Below are 17,834 nucleotides of genomic sequence, written 5' to 3' on the forward strand. Positions count from 1 at the left end.
AGACCAGAGGCCGACGGAGAATCGGTCTCCCTCTGCACTGCCGTCACTCGGCTGTGAACAACGCTGCGTCCTGCTCCATGTCCCCATCTGGGCATGATCCCCCGGCTGACAGACACAGTTCCACATAGTGCCGTTCCAGAAAACTCCTTCCTGTGCCTCTCTCGGCTGGGGAGCGCCGAGTGTCCTGCCCGCTTTCGCCTTAACTCTCTCTTGCTCTAACAACGGAGTCTAAGTATTCCTTTGCTCGCGCTGGTTTGCTCCCTCGAGACCGTAAGCTCGTTGTGGGCAGGGATCTGTTCTATAATTCTGTTACTTTGTACTCTCCCATGCGCTTAGTACAGTGCTCCACACACAGTAAATGCTACATAAATACAATTGACTGATTGTTTCTCTAAGGAGAATGAGCGGAGCATTTCCACTTGTCAATTTAACACTTTCTTCCTAATGACTCTGCCTCCTCAACACCAAGCAAGCCAGCTTCCGCTCCCCAAGCAATAAGTCCATTTGCGCATGCACCTTAACAAACATCCTTTAAAAGTATTGTGAGCCCCTTGTGGGGCAAGGACTGTGCTTGACCTGATTATCTTGAATTTTCCAGCAGCGCTTGACACTCAGCAGGCGCTTAACAAATACCACAGTCATTACCCGGTCAATAGCTTTTCCTGATTTGCAAAGATTTGGCAGTGGGGTGGGCAGAAGCACAAAACTGGTCCCAGACAATGACAAGCAGAATGTGTACCCAAAGAGGATGAGCAACCTCAGAACGGTCTTGGCAATTGGTGACGACAGGAGAGAAAATACAGGAAAAGCAGACGAAAGTTAAATGGAAATACTACAACATAACTCACTGAAATATCTGTCAATGTAATGGCAAGCTTACATGGTATGTTTCTTTCTCAAAGCAGCAACTCAGACACCTACCCTATACCATCTCACGAAACCAAGAGAATATTTCAGATCTGTAAATCTCGTATCTTGAATCTTGGAAGAATGGGATCCCAAGACACAAAGACTTTTTCTAATCTTGGGAGGATTCCTCTTGAAGATACGAGAAATCTTGGGACATTTTGGATGGGAAAAGATGGCTGAGTCTTTAGATCATCTTGCTATGACCCTGCGGTTGTTGAAGGCAGAAAATGGGTTAAAAGAAGAAGTGAACATATTAGAACCGCAACAAAGAAAAGCGAAAAAACCCACCAATATAAAAATAAATCTGCCAGTCTCCACAGACAGTTCTTAGGATTATTCAAAAATTAAAAAAAAAAAAACCCCACAATGGGCGCTGAAGGCAAATATCAGATATTAAAAATAATAATATTAACAATAATACTCTGACTGAACCAGACATGTTGAAAGAGTTCTGGAGCCTGCTTTGTTCCAACAGCTCAACTGGATGAAACGCTGGCGGTTAGATAGTGGTTTCCCCAAATTAGCAAGACAAAAATGAAGCCGAAACGATCAGAGTCCGCAAATATGATCTTCGAAGGCACAGTTTCCAAACTAAGGTCCAGTGAGTAGGGTTAGAGGTAGCAGGCGATTCGAAGTAGCATTAGTCGGCTCTCACAGTTTAAGTGACGGCAGGCAGGGTGGATGATCATGCTCTGAAGCGTGCATGCTGGCTACCTCCTGGCTGCTCGAAAGGAGAGATTCCTGCGTGGAAAACAGGAAACTTCTCATCCTTACAGGATTCCTGGGTTGGAGGAGAAAGGGAGGAGTTGAACAACTTGAACAAACACGCCCGGAGAAGGCAGTGATTGAGCCTCCCAGACTGAGCCCCTTCCTTCCTCTCCCCCTCGTCCCCCTCTCCATCCCCCCCATCTTACCTCCTTCCCTTCCCCCCATCTTACCTCCTTCCCTTCCCCACAGCACCTGTATATATGTATATATGGTTGTACATATTTATTACTCTATTTATTTTACTTGTACATATCTATCCTATTTATTTTATTTTGTTAGTATGTTTGGTTTTGTTCTCTGTCTTCCCCTTTTAGACTGTGAGCCCACTGTTGGGTAGGGACTGTCTCTATATGTTGCCAATTTGTACTTCCCAAGCGCTTAGTACAGTGCTCTGTACATAGTAAGCGCTCAATAAATACGATAAAAAAAAAATGGCACTTAAAAACTGTAAAATCTACAACTACTAGTCTCTCAATAGATGGAGGGAGAGCCTCTAGACTGTAAGCTCATTGTGGTCAGGAAATGTGCATGTTATACTGCTATATTGTACTCTTTCAATTGCTCTGCACACAGCAAGCACTCAATACAGCTGACTGACTGATAAATAGTTTAAGGCAGTTTATTATTATTATTATTATTAAAATTGTGGTATTTGTTAAGCGCTTACTATGTGCCAGGCACTGTACTAAGTGCTGGGGTGGATACAAGCAAATAGGGTTGGACACAGTCCCTGTCCCACGTGGCGTTCAGTTTCAATCTCCATTTTACAGATGAGGCCCAGAGAAGTGAAGTGACTTGACCGAGGTCACCCGGCAGACAAGTGGCAGAGCTGGGATTAGAACCCATGACCTTCGGACTCCCGGGCCCATGCTCTATCCACTTCGCCACGCAGTTTCTCCATCAAGTCTTGAAAAGTTTCACCACTTAACTCTCTGCTCATCAGTCAAGAAGCCCTCCAATTCGACTGAACTCGGAATGCCAGAAGTAGAAAGGACACCAAGGAAGCAGCGTGGCTCAGTGGAAAGAGCCCGGGCTTTGGAGTCAGAGGTCATGGGTTCAAATCCCGGCTCCGCCAATCGTCAGCTGGGTGACTTTGGGCAAGTCACTTCACTTCTCTGTGCCTCAGTTACCTCATCTGTAAAATGGGGATGAAGACTGTGAGCCCCCCGTGGGACACCCTGATCACCTTGTACCTCCCCAGCGCTTAGAACAGTGCTTTGCACATAGTAAGCGCTTAATAAATGCCATCATGATGATGATCTAATTCCGGCTCTGCCAACTGCTTACTGTGTGACCTTGGGCAAGTCATTTCACTTCTCTGTGCCTCAGTTCTCCTGTTCTCCCTCCTACTTAGACTGTGAGACCTATGTGGGAAAGGGTCTGTGTCCAACCCAATTAACTTGTGCTTAGAAAAGTGTTTGACATGTAGTAAGCGCTTAACAAATACCATTATAAAAAAATGGGAAACGAGAGTGATGGTCTACACAAGCACCATCATCATCATCATCATCAATCGTATTTATTGAGCGCTTACTGTGTGCAGAGCACTGTACTAAGCGCTTGGGAAGTACAAGTTGGCAACCAGGGGACTTGGGACTGGGTCACCATCCTCCACAACAACAACGACTCGCTAGGGTCGACCTGTGCTTCTTCCAACGAATCAGAAAACTTCCCCAAAGACACCAGGGCACAATTTTTGAAAAATCTAAACACTGAAGCTTGCTTCCAGGTCGTTTTCTTCCCTCTCAGAATTCCTCAACACTAAGTACTTAAGAGGAATCCATGTTCTAGGAAAATGAGCAGCAGTGTGACCTAGTGAGAAGCAGCATGGCTCAGTGGAAAGAAACACGGGCTGTGGAGTTAGAGGTCATGGGTTCAAATCCCGACTCCGCCAATTGTCCTCTGTGTGACTTTGGGCAAGTCACTTCACTTCTCTGTGCCTCAGTTCCCTCATCTGTAAAACGGGGATTAAGACTGGGAGCCCCCCGTGGGACAACCTGATCACCTTGTAACCTCCCCAGTGCTTAGAACAGTGCTTTGCACATAGTAAGCATTTAATAAATGCTATTATTATTATTATTATTATTATTAGTGGAAAGAGAAAGGGTTTGAGAGTCAGAGGACCTGAGTTCTAATACTGACTGCCAGCTGCCTGCTGTGTGACTTTGGGCAAGCCACTTGGCTTCAGTTTCTTCAAATGGGGATTAAATACCCTTTCCCTCTCTACTAAGACTGTGAACCTCATGTGGAGCAGGGACTTCTTTTTTCCCACTGTGATATTTGTTAAGCACTTACTATGTTCCAGGCACTGTTCTAAGCACTGGGGTAGATACAAGCTAATCAGGTTGGACACAGTCCACGTCCCACATGGGGCTCATAATCTTAATCTCCCATTTTACAGAAGAGGTCACTGAGGCCCAGACAAGTGAAGTGACTTACCCAAGGCCACACAGCAGACAAGTGTCAGAGCCAAGATGAAAACCCAGGTCCTTCTGACCTCTCAGCCTGGGCTTTATTCACTAGGCCCCTCTGCTTCTCTATGTTGGCCCATGTCCAGCCTGATTAACTGATTAACCACAGGATTTAGAACAGTGCTTGACACATAGTAATCACTTAACAAATGCCATACTGGTACTACTACTACAACAATAATATAATAATAATAGCAACAACAACAATGGGAAGAGGAGGGGAAGATTCATTCACAAGACTTTTGATGCCGGGTGACTCAGTGGTAATTGTGTTCAGGTCTTAAGGACAAGATGAGGGCTTTTAAAGCTTGGCCCCAGTGTCAAGGACAAATCTGCCCTGGCAAAGTTTCCAAAGGCTAAAAGTCACCCCTAACCTGAAGCCAGCATCAAATTTTACACATCGGGGAGCCTATCGTCATCGAGTTCAGCTTGTTATCTTGCCCCAAGCAGCCTCATTGAAATTGTGTCTGATGCAAACTCTAACCTCCTCGGGCAACCCCTGTAAATATGAACACCTGCTGCAGTTTCTATTTGTGAGCCTAGAGTGACCTGCTCACCCTAAGAGTTAGTTATAACAGCCTTCTCAGAAAATGCCTTTTCTAGTCATAGAAATGCAACCATTTGTAAAGAGTAGAGAATAAGGGGCTCTTGGGATCGCACCTGGAGAGTTTCTGGTACTCTCGGCTATGGGAGGTCGAAGAGATGACCCGATGGCAAAAGACAAGAGAGAATAAAGGATAAGCTAATTATACCATACCTCTTCGGCCCTCTTTCTTTTCCACAGAAGATTTCAATCTTGATTGAGTCATTTTCACTGCTGAGGACCCAGACGACACCTGTTACAAAACATCTGGATGATCATCCTGCACATCCAATCCGTCACTAAAACCTGCCGGTCTCACCTCAGCAAAATCGCCAAGATCCGCCCTTTCCTCTCCATCCAAACCGCTACCTTGCTGGTTCAAACTCTCACCCTATCCCGACTGGATTACTGCATCGGCCTCCTCTCTGATCTCCCATCCTCTTGTCTCTCTCCACTTCAGTCTATAGATGTATAAACGTATAGACTGAAGTGTCTAGACTGTGAGCCCGTTGTTGGGTAGGTACCGTCTCTATATGTTGCCAACTTGTACTTCCCAAGAACTTAATACAGTGCTCTGCACACAGTAAGTGCTCAATAAATACAATTGAATGAATTAATTAATTGATATTTTTTTAAAAGGTATTTGTTAAGCACTAACTGTGTTCCAGGCACTGTACTAAGTGCTGGAGTAGATACAAGATAATTAGGTTGGACACTGTCCATGCTCCACATAGGGTTCACGGTCTTAATCCCCACTTCACAGATCAGATAATTGAGGCACAGAAGTCAAGTGACTTGCCCAGGGTCAAACAGCAGACAAGTGGCAGAGTCAGGATTAGAACCCAGCTCCCCCTACACCCAGGCCCGTATTATTTCTCCTAAGCCATTCTACTTCTGATTCACGTTCATTTCAATTTAATCTTACAAAAATCAATCAAGCAAGCAGCTGTATTTATTGAACACTTACTGTATGCAGGGCACCATACTAAGCACTTGGGAGATAATATTACTGACTTGATAGACAGATTCAATAATGACCGCATAAATAAACTCAGATTTGTAGCAGAAGGCGCCTTTGCCGAATAGGATAGGAAAGGTAACACTGAAAATTAAGTACTGAATTTACAGATTTACCTAAAAATCTGGGATCTATTTATATAAAAAAAATAGTAATAATGACATTTGTTATGCATTTACTATATGCCAGGCATTGTACTAAGCGCTGGGGCGGATACAGGCAAATCGGGTTGGACACAGTCCCTGTCCCACATGGAGTGCACAGTCTTAATCCCCATTTTACACATGAGGTAACTGAGGGACAGAGAAGTGAAGTGACTTGCCCAAAGTCACAGAGCTAATACACGGCAGAGCTGGGATTAGAACCCAGGTCCTTCTGACTTCGAGACTCGTGCACTATCCATAGGCCATGCTGACTACTGCATCAGCCTCCTCACTGATCTCCCATCCTCCTGTCTCTCCCCACTTCAGTCTATACTTCACACTGCTGCCCGATTTGTTTTGTTCTCTATCTCCCCCTTCTAGACTGTGAGCCCATTGTTGGGTAGGGACCGTCGCTATATGTCGCCAACTTGTATTTCCCAAGCGCTTAGTACAGTGCTCTGCACACAGTAAGCGCTCAATAAATACAATTCATTCATTCATTCATTCAATCGCATTAATTGAGCACTTACTGTGTGCAGAGCACTGTACTAAGCGCTTGAGAACTACAAGTTGGCGACATATAGAGACGGTCCCTACCCAACAGCAGGCTCACAGTCTAGAAGGGCGGGACAGAAAACAAAACAAAACATATTAACAAGATAAAATAAATAGAATAGTAAATTCATTCATTCAATCGTATTTATTGAGCGCTTACTGAATGAATGCATGAATGGTTACATGAGTGCATATTAAATTGGTTGTTTTTAATCATATTTAAAATACATTTATATTATGTGGGGAAATTTGGGAATACCTTAATGCAGTTTACATTTTTCCTGTGGGGAAACCTACTCTCTCACTAAACACAATTTTCATGGAACCAATGTAAAGAGGACATGCGCGTGCACACACACACACACACACACACAGAGCAGCTTCTTACCAAGTTCACATTTTCTTTGCTCGATCTATTCCTTTGATCGACTGTTGGAGACTCTGGACTGGAGCAACTGTTTTTCTTCTCCAACGTCACCTGATTCCCCAGCACCTTCCGCTGATTGACAAAGAGAAAAAGCTACGTTGATCAACTCCTCTATTACTGCAGGTACGATGCCATTTTATAATTACATTGTCTTGTCTTACGCCGCCGAGTCGCTTCCGACCCATAGCGACGCCACGGACACAAGTACTTACTGAGATACCAAGCGCTGCATGGACTTTACTTTAATTTTCAGCCATACTCCAAATGCCAGTCCCTGACTGCAGACCTATGACGATGGTGGAGTCTCCCATCAGGAACCACAGAGGCGGCTCGATGCTGAAACTTCAGGATCAACAGACTGCACGGGGGAATTGATTACGGCCCCCAGGGCGTGGGAGAAGTGGGAGCCAAGTGGAACAGACAGATGTCCTCAAGCTCCCATTGGACCCTCCTGATCCTGTCTCCTTGCCAAAGGCTCTGAAGCAGGGCTGTGAAGAAGTGGCTGCCCTCTTCCTCCCCGCAGACCCTCTGAAAAGCTCACTCTGAGTACCGCTCCATGTCTGTGGTGTTTCCTGGAAGGGGTCCGAACGAGGGCCCCGGCCCCTTCCTCCGCAGCCCATTCTCTCCCCCTCCCCATCCCCCCGGCCTTACCTCCTTCCCCTCCCCACAGCACCTGTATATATGTATGTACGTATTTATTACTCTATTTTATTTGTACATATTTATTCTATTTATTTTATTCTGTAAATGTTTTGTTTTGTTGTCTGTCTCTCCATTCTAGACTGAGAGCCCACTGTTGGGTAGGGACCGTCTCTATATGTAGCCAACTTGTACTTCCCAAGCGCTCTGCACACAGTAAGCGCTCAATAAATACGATTGATGAATGAATGAATGAATCTCTCCCAGAACGCCCCGCTCTCCATCTGCAATCATTTCCGTAGTGGATCCGTGGAGTTTTCTTGGTAAAAACACGGAAGTGGTTTACCATTGCCTTCTTCCGCACAGTAAACTTGAGTCTCCGCCCTCGACTCTCTCCCATGCCACTGCCCAGCACGGGAATTCTGACTTGTAGCAGATGGCCTTCCACTTGCTAGCCACTATCCAAGCTAGGAATGGAATGGACAGGCCTCTGCTTGACTCTCCCACCCATAGTCGAGACTGGTAGAGTGCTGGAAACTCTCCAGGTACGACCCAAGCGCTTAGTACAGTGCTCTGCACATAGTAAGCGCTCAATAAATACAATTAATGATGACCCTGAGAGGGGTTATAATTATCAGCTCCTATCAGAGGGGCAGTGTGACCTAGTGGGACTCTCCCAAGAAATTAGTACAGAGCTCTGCATGCAGTAAGCGCTCAATAAATGTGATTGACTGACTGACTGGAAAGAGCTGGGGCCTGGGGATCAGAGGACCTGGGTCCTAATCCTGGTTCTGCCACTTGTCTGCTGTGTGACCTTGGGCCACTGTGTGACCACTTCACTTCTCCATGCCTCAATTATTTTATGTAAAAAACAGGGATTAAGAATGTGAACCCTCCGTGGGGCAGGGACTGGGTCCAACCTGTTTAGCTTGCAACTACCCCAGTACATAGTACTGCACACAGTAAGCGCTCAATAAATATGATTGATCGATTAAATACTTAGTACAGTGCCTGACACATAGGAAGTGCTTAACAAATACCTTTTTTTTATATAAAAAAAGGGTTACATCTAGTGCAAGCCAAGTGCTGAACAATCAGGAAGGTGATGAGAAATGACTGACTGCAAAGTATGTCACAAAATCCCTGAAAAGGAAAGAAGAAACTCTTCTCCCATCAGCCAGCTAGCAGTTGAAAGTTCAAGGGAAGGACTAAAAATCAGGGACAGAAAAGAGACTATTTTGAAAACTGGCCTAAAAGTGGACAGCGTAGGCCAATTCCAGGAAAAAAACAGCCCACGCCCAAAAGGACCACCTAACCTCTCCACTGGAAAGCAAATTGTATTTGTTCCTGTCACACAGTATCCATTAAACGGCTTTCGGATGTACCATGCCAGGATGTATAAAAGAATACGACCCACAAAAAGCACAATTTTTCCAAGAGATCACCAGTGTGCTGGAACCACTGCCGACCCAAGATTTATTCCTCTTTCTTTTCTTTACTAATAAGGATGTTATTTAAGTGTTTACTATATGCCAGGCACTGTAATAAGCGCTGGGGTGGATACAAGCAAATCGGGTCGGACACAGTCCCTGTCCCATGTGGGGCTCCCAGTCTCAATCCACATTTTACAGATGAGTTAACTGAGGCACAGGGAAGTGAAGTGACTTGCCCAAGGTCACACAGCAGACAAGTGGTGGAGCCGGGATTAGCCCCGACCTTCTGATTCCCAGACCCGTGCTATGCCATGCTGTTTAATAGTATTTGTTAAGTGCTTACTGTGTGTCAAACCCTATTCTAAGCACTGGGGTACATACAAGCGAATTATGTTGGACACAGTTCCTGTCTCCCATGGGGCTCACAGACAAAATAGGAGGAAGAATAGGAGAACTGAGGCATGGAGAAGTGAAGTCACTTGCCCAAGGTGTCACAGAAAGCATTTGGTAGAGCCAGGATTAGAACCCAGGTCTTCTGTCTCCTAGGCCCATGATCTTTCCACTAGGCTATGCTGCCTCTCCTCAAGATTGGAGTCTCCCCTCTAGATTGTAAACTTGTTGTGGGCAGGGAATGTGTTTATTATTGTGTTGCACTCTCCCAAGGGCTTAGTACAGTGTTCTGAACACAGTAAACTCTCAATATAACAATGAATGAATGAGTCAGAAGGTCACGGGTTCTAATCCATCATCATCATCATCATCAATCGTATTTATTGAGCGCTTACTGTGTGCAGAGCACTGTACTAAGCACTTGGGAAGTACAAGCTGGCAACATATAGAGACGGTCCCTACCCAACAGTGGGCTCACAGTCTAGAAGGGGGAGACAGAGAACAAAACCAAACATATTAACAAAATAAAATAAATAGAATAGATATGTACAAGTAAAATAGAGTAAGAAATATGTACAAACATATATACATATATACAGGTGCTGAGGGGAAGGGAAGGAGGTAAGGCAGCGGGATGGAGAGGGTGAGAAGGGGGAGAGGAAGGAGGGGGCTCAATCTGGGAAGGGCTCCAGGAGGAGGTGAGCTCTCAGTGGGTCGGAAATGACTCGGCAGCATAAGACAAGACAGGATTTGTTACGTGCTTACCGTGTGCCAGGCACTGTACTAAACGCTGGGGTGGATTCAAGGAAATCGGATTGGACACAATGCCTGTCCCATGTGGGGCTCACGGTCTTAATCCCCATTTTACAGATGAGGGAACTGAGGCACAGACAAGAGAAGTGACTTGTCCAAAGCCACACAGCAGACAAGTGGCAGAGCCGGAATTAGAATCCATGACTTTCTGACTCCAAGGCCCGTACTCTATCCACTAGGCCATGCTGTATTTGTTGAGCTCTTACTGTGATGATGATGATGATGATGGCATTTGTTAAGTGCTTACTATGTGCAAAGCACTGTTCTAAGCGCTGGGGGAGGTTACAAGGTGATCAAGTTGTCCCACAGGGGGCTCACAGTTTTAATCCCCGTTTCACAGCTGAGGTAACTGAGGCCCAGAGAAGTGAAGTGACTTGCCCAAAGTCACACAGCTGACAGTTGGCAGAGCCGGGATTTGAACCCGTGATCTCTGACTCCAAAGCCCGGGCTCTTTCCACTGAGCCACGCTGCTTCTCCGTGTGTTGCTTCTTACTGTGTGCCGAGCGCTGCACTGAGAGCTCAGTGGATACAAGATAATCTCAGGCCAGACACAGTCCTTGTCCCGCAAGGGGACCATCTTGAAAGGGAGGGAGAAGAAGTACTGAACCCTCATTTCACAGATGAGGAAACTGAGGCACAGAGAATTCAAGACACTTGCTCAATTTCATGCAGCTAGCAAGGAAACGCTCTGGGCATGTCACTCTCCTCTTCAAAAATCTCCAGTGGTTGCCTATCAACCTTCGCATGAAGCAAAAACTCCTATTGGCTTCAAAGCTGTCCATCCCCTCGCCCCCTCCTCCTTCATCTCCCTTCTCTCCTTCTCCAGCCCAGCCCGCACCCTCCACTCCTCTGCCGCCGCTAACCTCCTCACTGGGCCTCATTCTCGCCTGTCCCGCCGTCGACCCCCAGCCCACGTCATCCCCCTCGTCTGGAATGTCCTCCCTCCGCATATCCGCCAATCTAGCTCTGCTTCCTTCCTTCAAAGCCCTACTGAGAGCTCACCTCCTCTAGGAGGCCTTCCCAGACTGAGCTCCCTTGTCCTTTGCTCTCCTCCCCTCCACATCACCCCACTCCCTCCCTCTGCCCTCCCCACAGCACTTGTGTATATTTGTACATATTTATTACTCTATATTAATGATGTGTATATATCTATAATTCTACTTATTGTCATGGTATTGACACCTGCCTACTTATTTTGTTTTGCTGTCTGTCTCCCACTTCTAGACTGTGAGCCCACTGTTGGGAAGGGACTGTCTCTATATGTTGCCAAACTGTAATTTCCAAGCACTTAGTAGAGTGCTCCGTACACAGTAAGTGCTTAATAAATACGACTGAATGAATGAAAGAAAGCGGAAGAGCCGGGATTAGAATCCAAGTCTTCTGACTCTCAGACCTGTGTGCTTTTTCCACTAGGCACTCTTTCTTGGGGAGAATTCCCCTTTCTAGTCCTTTCCTTTCACATAAAAGTGCCTTACTCCTACTAGATGCCTCTCTCCTACTACCTCACAGCCATGAATGCCTCAAAGTTACTTGAAGAGACCAGAAAGCTTCTCCACGCCTCACCCCAGGACCCTAAAAAATATACAAGAACACGGGAAATAGATCCTGCCGGGGCAAAGGAAGAGGCAGCTCTGGCTCAAAACCTTCTCTAGCAAAAGTTTTAGATGTGTGTGAGTCCTGAAAATACCTTTATCAGTCCACTGAAAGAACGGGAGCGGGCTCGCTTCTGAACCTGAGGAGTAGACGCTTCTGCCACGGGGGTTTGAGCTGTGGTGTGTTTATTAAACTAGGGAGAAAAAAAATGAACAGAACATTAGCTAACTTATTCCATAATGACTTTCCCACCCACGGGGAGCATCAATCCTCACCATCTAGGTGCAAAGAATCCAGAACTGGTCCAGAAGTGAGTGGGTGTGTATATACTGACGGTTTGGGTGGGAGACGGATGAACAAATACGTGTTGTCAAAAGCAGTCACTCGCCAAAGGGTCATTTTAGCTTCTCTCCTATAAGACTCGCTGGTGCCACGTACACCACCAAACAGCATTAAAACATTTTCTGCAGTTTTTTGTTTTGGCGTTTATGTTTTTAGGGTATTTGTTAAGTGCTTATTATGAGCCAGGCACTGTTCTAAGCACTGGGGTAGACAGGAGCTAATCGGGTTGGACACAGTCAATGTCCCACATGGGGCTCACAGTCTCAGTCCCCATTTTCCAGCTGAGGCAACTGAGGCCCAGACAAGTGAAGTGACTTCCCCAAGGTCACACAGGAGGCAAGTAAGACATGTGGCAGAATGGGGATTAGAACCCAGGTCCTTCTAACTCCCAGGCCTGTGTTCTATCCACTACGCCAGGCTGCTTCTCTGTTAGGGCCTGGGCCACAAATGGCTAACCTTGAGGGAGCTAGAATTCTATTTATTTATTTGCACTAATGTCTGTCTTCCCCTCTAGACTGTGAGCTCACTGCGGTCAGGGAATGTGTCTGGTTGTTGTTGTATTGAACTCTCCCAAGGGCTTATTACAGAGCTTTGCACACAGTAAGCCCTTAATAAATACAATTGAGTGAATGGATGACTATACTTCAGAGCTTGAGTTACGTCAGATCACCCCGATTCCTTCACAGGGAACTAATGAATTTACAGTGGAGTCCGCAGAGAGAATTTAGCTCGGCATGTCTCTCTTTTGGGTCCTAGTTTTCGAATGTAGATATGCTTATTATAGTTATTATTATTACTATCATTATTGTATTTGCTAAGCACTTACTATGTGCCAAGCGCAGTTCTAAGCACTGGGGTAGATACAAGGTAATCAAGTTGTCCCAAAAGGGGCTCCTAGTCTTAATCCCCATTTTACAGATGAGGTAACTGAGGCTCAGAGAAGTTAAGTGACTTACCCAAGGTCACACAACAGACAAGTGGCAGAGCCGGGATTAGAACCCACATCCTCTAACTCCCAAGCCCATGCTCTTGCCACTAGGCCACGTTGCTTCTACTAATGATTATGGTATTTGTTACTATGTGCCAGGCACTGTACTAACAGCGTGGCTCAATGGAAAGAGCCCGGGCTTTGGAGTCAGAGGTCACGGGTTCAAATCCCGGCTCTGCCAATTGTCAGCTGTGTGACTTTGGGCAAGTCACTTCACTTCTCTGGGCCTCAGTTCCCTCATCTGGAAAATGGGGATTAAGACTGTGAGCCCCCCGTGGGACAACCTGATCACCTTGTAACCTCCCCAGCGCTTAGAACAGTGCTTTGCACATAGTAAGCGCTTAATAAATGCCATTATTATTATTACTAAGCTACAGGCAAATTGGGTTGGACACAGTCCCTGTCCCACACAGGGCTCACAATCTTAATCACCATTTTACAGATGAGGGAACTGAAGCCCAGAGAAGTGAAGTGACTTGTCCAAGGCCACACAGCACACAAATGGCAGAGCTGGGATTAGAACCCATGACCTTCTGACCCTCAGGCCCGGGCTCTATCCATTCCACCATGCTATATGCTCAGTGACTTACAGGGATGGACTTCAGGAAGAGCCTATGCAATGGAAATGCTCATTGCCCTACTTCCATCGGCAGTTCTGCGGACCGGCTGAACAATTCTGGAGAAGTGATAAAGGCCTGAGAAGTGATGCCTCCTGGTTGGTCTATAAACCTGGTTGGTTTATTTTATTTTATTTTATTTTGTTAGCATGTTTGGTTTTGTTTGGTTTTGTTCTCTGTCTCCCCCTTTTAGACTGTGAGCCCACTGTTGGGTAGGGACTGTCTCTATATGTTGCCGATTTGTACTTCCCAAGCGCTTAGTACAGTGCTCTGCACATAGTAAGCGCTCAATAAATACGATTGATGATGATGATGATGGTCTCTCTGTAGCCAGCTAGCAGCCCAACAAGAAGGAAACCATGTAAATCGCGGCCTAGAAAAGCAGCGTGGCCTAGTGGATAAAGCACAGGCTCAGGAATCAAAAGGACCTAGGTCCTAATCCAGGCTCCGTCACCTGTCTGCTGTGTGACCTTGGGCAAATCACTTTACTTCCTGTGCCTTAGTTTTACCCCATCTGTAAAATGGGGATTAAATCCCACTCCCTCCTTAGACTGTCACCTCCAAGAGGGATAGGGACTGTGCCCACCCAATTAACTTGTACCAACCCCAGCGCTTAGAACAGTGTCTGGTACACAGTTAGTGCTTAACAATTGCCATAATTATTATTGTTATTATTTGTGAAGCGCTTACTATGTGCCAGGCACTGTTCTAAGTGCTGGGGTAATAGAAGATAATCGGGTTGGATACAGTCCCTGTCCCACATAGGGCTCACGGTCTTAATCCCCATTTAACCGGTGAGGGAACTGAGCCACAGGGAAATTATGTGACTTGCCCAAGGTCACAAAGGCACACCTCCTCCAAGAGGCCTTCCCAGATTAAGCCCCGTTTTTCCTCAGCTCCCCCTCCCTTCCGCATCACCACATCTCGCTCCCTCTGCACTTCCCTCATTCATTCATTCAATCGTATTTATTGAGCGCTTGCTGTGTGCGGCGCACTGGACTAAGCGCTTGGGAAGTACAAGTTCCCTCCTCCCCGGGCCCACAGCCCTTATGAATATATGCATACATCTACAATTCTATTTATTTATATTGATGCCTGTTTACTTGTATTGACGTCTGTCTCCCCCTCTAGACTGTGAGCTCGCTGTGGGAAGGGACTGTCTGTTGCCGAACTGTACTTTCCAAACGCTTAGTACAGTGCTCTGCCCACAGTAAGCGCTCAATAAATACGATTAAATGAATGAATGCGGTGGCAGAGCCGAGATGAGAACCCATGTCCTTCTGACTCCGAGGCCCATGCTCTACCCACTGGGCCACGCTGCTTCTCTTTATTATTGTTATTATTTTTATATTAATAGAGCCCAGGTCTGAAGTTGAAAAGTCACTCCCACCCAAGAAAGGGCAGCACCGCAGCAAGCAAGCAGAAAGGCTTGGTGTTGGGGGGCACGGACGGGGCCGAGACCCCAATCCACCAGCGCTGCTGCTGACAGGGGGGACACCACACCCTCTCTTCGGCTGTGTGGGAACGTTGATAGGGCTCAATTTTATTCCTCCCGCCCACTGTCCAGACCCAACATTTGGCAGCCATCCTCTCTCCTGCTGCCGGGCTGCCGGCTGTCAAACTTCAGAACCACTTTGGAGTTGGCATTGCATTCATCTGCTTCACTAAAAGGGCAGGAAAAAAGGCCACTGAGGAAGGAAGGCAAAGTGCTAAGCTAATAGTGGCAAGCTGCATGAGTAGAAATAAGCAGAGAAGCAGCGTGGCCTAGAGGCGAGAGCACAGGCCTCTGCTGTGAGACCTTGGGGAAGTCACTTCACATCTCTGGGCTCCAGCTACCTCATCTGTGAAATGAGGATAATAATAATAATGATGATGGTATTTAAGGTATTTAACCTGTATATATGTTTGTACATATTTACTACTCTATTTATTTTACTTGTATATATCTATTCTATTTATTTTATTTTGTTAATATGTTTGGTTTTGTTCTCTGTCTCCCCCTTTCAGACTGTGAGCCCACTGTTGGGTACGGACTGCCTCTATATGTTGCCAACTTGGACTTCCCAAGCGCTTAGTACAGTGCTCTGCACCCAGTAAGCACTCAATAAATACGATTGATTGATTGATTGATTAAGCGCTTACTACGTGCCAGGCACTGTGCTACGCGCTGGTTAAGACTGGGAGCCCCATGTGGAACAGGGACTGTGTACAACCCGATTAGCTTGTATCTACGCTAGCGCTTAATACAGTGCCTGGCTGTGAGCCCACTTCTAAACTGTGAGCCCACTGTTGGGTAGGGACCGTCTCTATATGTTGCCAACTTGTACTTCCCAAGCGCTTAGTACATTTCTCTGTACACAGTAAGCGCTCAATAAATACAATTGAATGAATGAATAAATAGCACATAATAAAGCACTTAACAGATACCATTAAAAATAAAAAATTCCATTCTACATATACTGCCTGGGGACCAGATGGTTGTGTTCTTCAGTGGTGTGGCATAGTGGCTAGAGCCTGGGCTTAGGAGTCAGAAGGCCGTGGGTTCTAATCCCGGCTCTGTCACTTGTCTGCTGTGTGGCCTTGGGCAAGTAACTTCACTTCTCTGTGCCTCAGTTCCCTCATCTGTAAAATGGGGATTAAGACTGTGAGCCCTACGTCGGCCAGGGACTGTGTCCAACCTGATTTGCTTGTATCCACCCCAGAGCTTTATATAGTCCCTGGCATACACTAAGCACTTAACAAATACCACAATTATTACTATTACTACAGAAAAAAAGCCAAGGGGAGGTCGCTGAAGTCTACTGAAAAAAAAATGGTATTTCTTAAGCGCTTACTATGTGCAAAGCACTGTTCTAAGTGCTGTGGAGAGTACAAGGTGAACAGGTTGTCCCACGGGGGGCTCACAGTTTTAATCCCCATTTTACAGATGAGGTAACTGAGGCACAGAGAAGTTAAGTGACTTGTCCAAAGTCAGCTGACAATTGGCGGAGCCGGGATTTGAACCCATGACCTCTGACTCCAAAGCCCGTGCTCCTTCCACTGAGCCACGCTGCTACTGAAGAGATTAAGCGGGCTGCAGACTTCTGGAAGAAGCAGGAATTATTGGTGGATTTCTCAGTCTGAGTCTAGGACAAGAGAAAGGAGGTGCCAGCGATTCAGGGAGCCATGAATTCTGAGTCAAGCCACCTGAAGGGTTCGGGAGAAAGAGGCCCACGTGTGTGTACCTGTATTCGTTTAGAGTTTAGGTTTAATTTTGAAAAGCAGGGGTTATTTTTGGTCCTGGAGGAATGGGCTGCTTGGCACTGCACCATTGGAGATCTGGAAATGGCACCTGCCACCTTGGGACGTCCATTAATAAATAGAATTTACTAATTCCTGGGTCTGCCTGGGAATAACGGGAGAAAAATAACCAACATCTGTGCAGCAACTAACATCAAGTAATCCAAAACACAATTACCTGTTTGGGAAGGGACTACAGACTCTCAGAATTGTTCCTAAGCGTAGGTGGTCCGGATCTATCTTAACAGAAAGATGGCATCGCCAGCTAACCTCCTGACTTCATAGCAAATTGAGATAATAATAATGATGGCATTTATTAAGTGCTTACTACGTGCAAAGCACTGTTCTAAGTTCTGGGGAGGTTGCAAGGTGATCAGGTTGTCCCAAGGTGGGCTCACAGTCTTAATCCCCATTTTACAGATGAGGGAACTGAGACACAGAGAAGTTCAGTGACTTACCCAGAGTCACACAGCGGACAATATTTGCGTTCAGAGCTGACCCAGAGAAAAGAACAGCTTCTAGTGACTAATAAATCAACACCAACGTCCAAGGCACGTGGTGTTCATGGGAAGATAATGTGCCGGCTCGCGATTTGAATCCCAAATTTGCCTCAGCAGGATTTCAGTTACCCTTGCCTTAAAGAAACCAAAGCGACCTGATTATTTTATGGACTTTGGATATCAAGGAGAAACCCTACTACGTCACCCCACAACTCCGACCTTGTGGTTGGTGATGGAGAAAAAGTCATTAGGGGCTGGACCACTGACTCTTTCCCCATCGCACTAAATAGGAGGGCTGGAAACTCAGTGCCAAGGCCGAAACTTTGGATGGGTTTCTTAACGGCTGCTCCAGTCAAGCTGAGAAAG

At 46.2% G+C, this 17,834-nt stretch overlaps 1 protein-coding gene and 1 non-coding gene across 3 annotated transcripts in view; both read right to left on the reverse strand.

The window, feature by feature from the left end:
- Window positions 1-844: 844 nt before the first annotated feature.
- Window positions 845-17,834, reverse strand: part of ARHGAP19 (Rho GTPase activating protein 19) — a 60,856-nt gene continuing 43,866 nt past the window's right edge. Inside the window, exons 9-12 of one of the 2 annotated variants that reach the window (XM_038743826.1) lie at window positions 11,837-11,935; window positions 6,836-6,946; window positions 4,906-4,984; window positions 845-1,690 (exon numbers count right to left, since the gene is read on the reverse strand). In XM_038743826.1, coding sequence (XP_038599754.1) covers window positions 1,680-1,690; window positions 4,906-4,984; window positions 6,836-6,946; window positions 11,837-11,935 — 300 coding nt within the window. In that variant the 3' untranslated portion in view covers window positions 845-1,679. Of the gene's footprint in view, window positions 1,691-4,894; window positions 4,985-6,835; window positions 6,947-11,836; window positions 11,936-17,834 lie in introns of those variants that run through there. The other variant, XM_038743825.1, reaches the window with a different exon arrangement.
- On the reverse strand, window positions 7,939-8,075 carry LOC119926374. The gene has a single exon (XR_005450256.1). It is a non-coding gene; the product is annotated as a small nucleolar RNA SNORA7 (small nucleolar RNA).

Source organism: Tachyglossus aculeatus, chromosome 3 (assembly GCF_015852505.1).
Source record: "Tachyglossus aculeatus isolate mTacAcu1 chromosome 3, mTacAcu1.pri, whole genome shotgun sequence".
Taxonomy (NCBI): domain Eukaryota; kingdom Metazoa; phylum Chordata; class Mammalia; order Monotremata; family Tachyglossidae; genus Tachyglossus; species Tachyglossus aculeatus.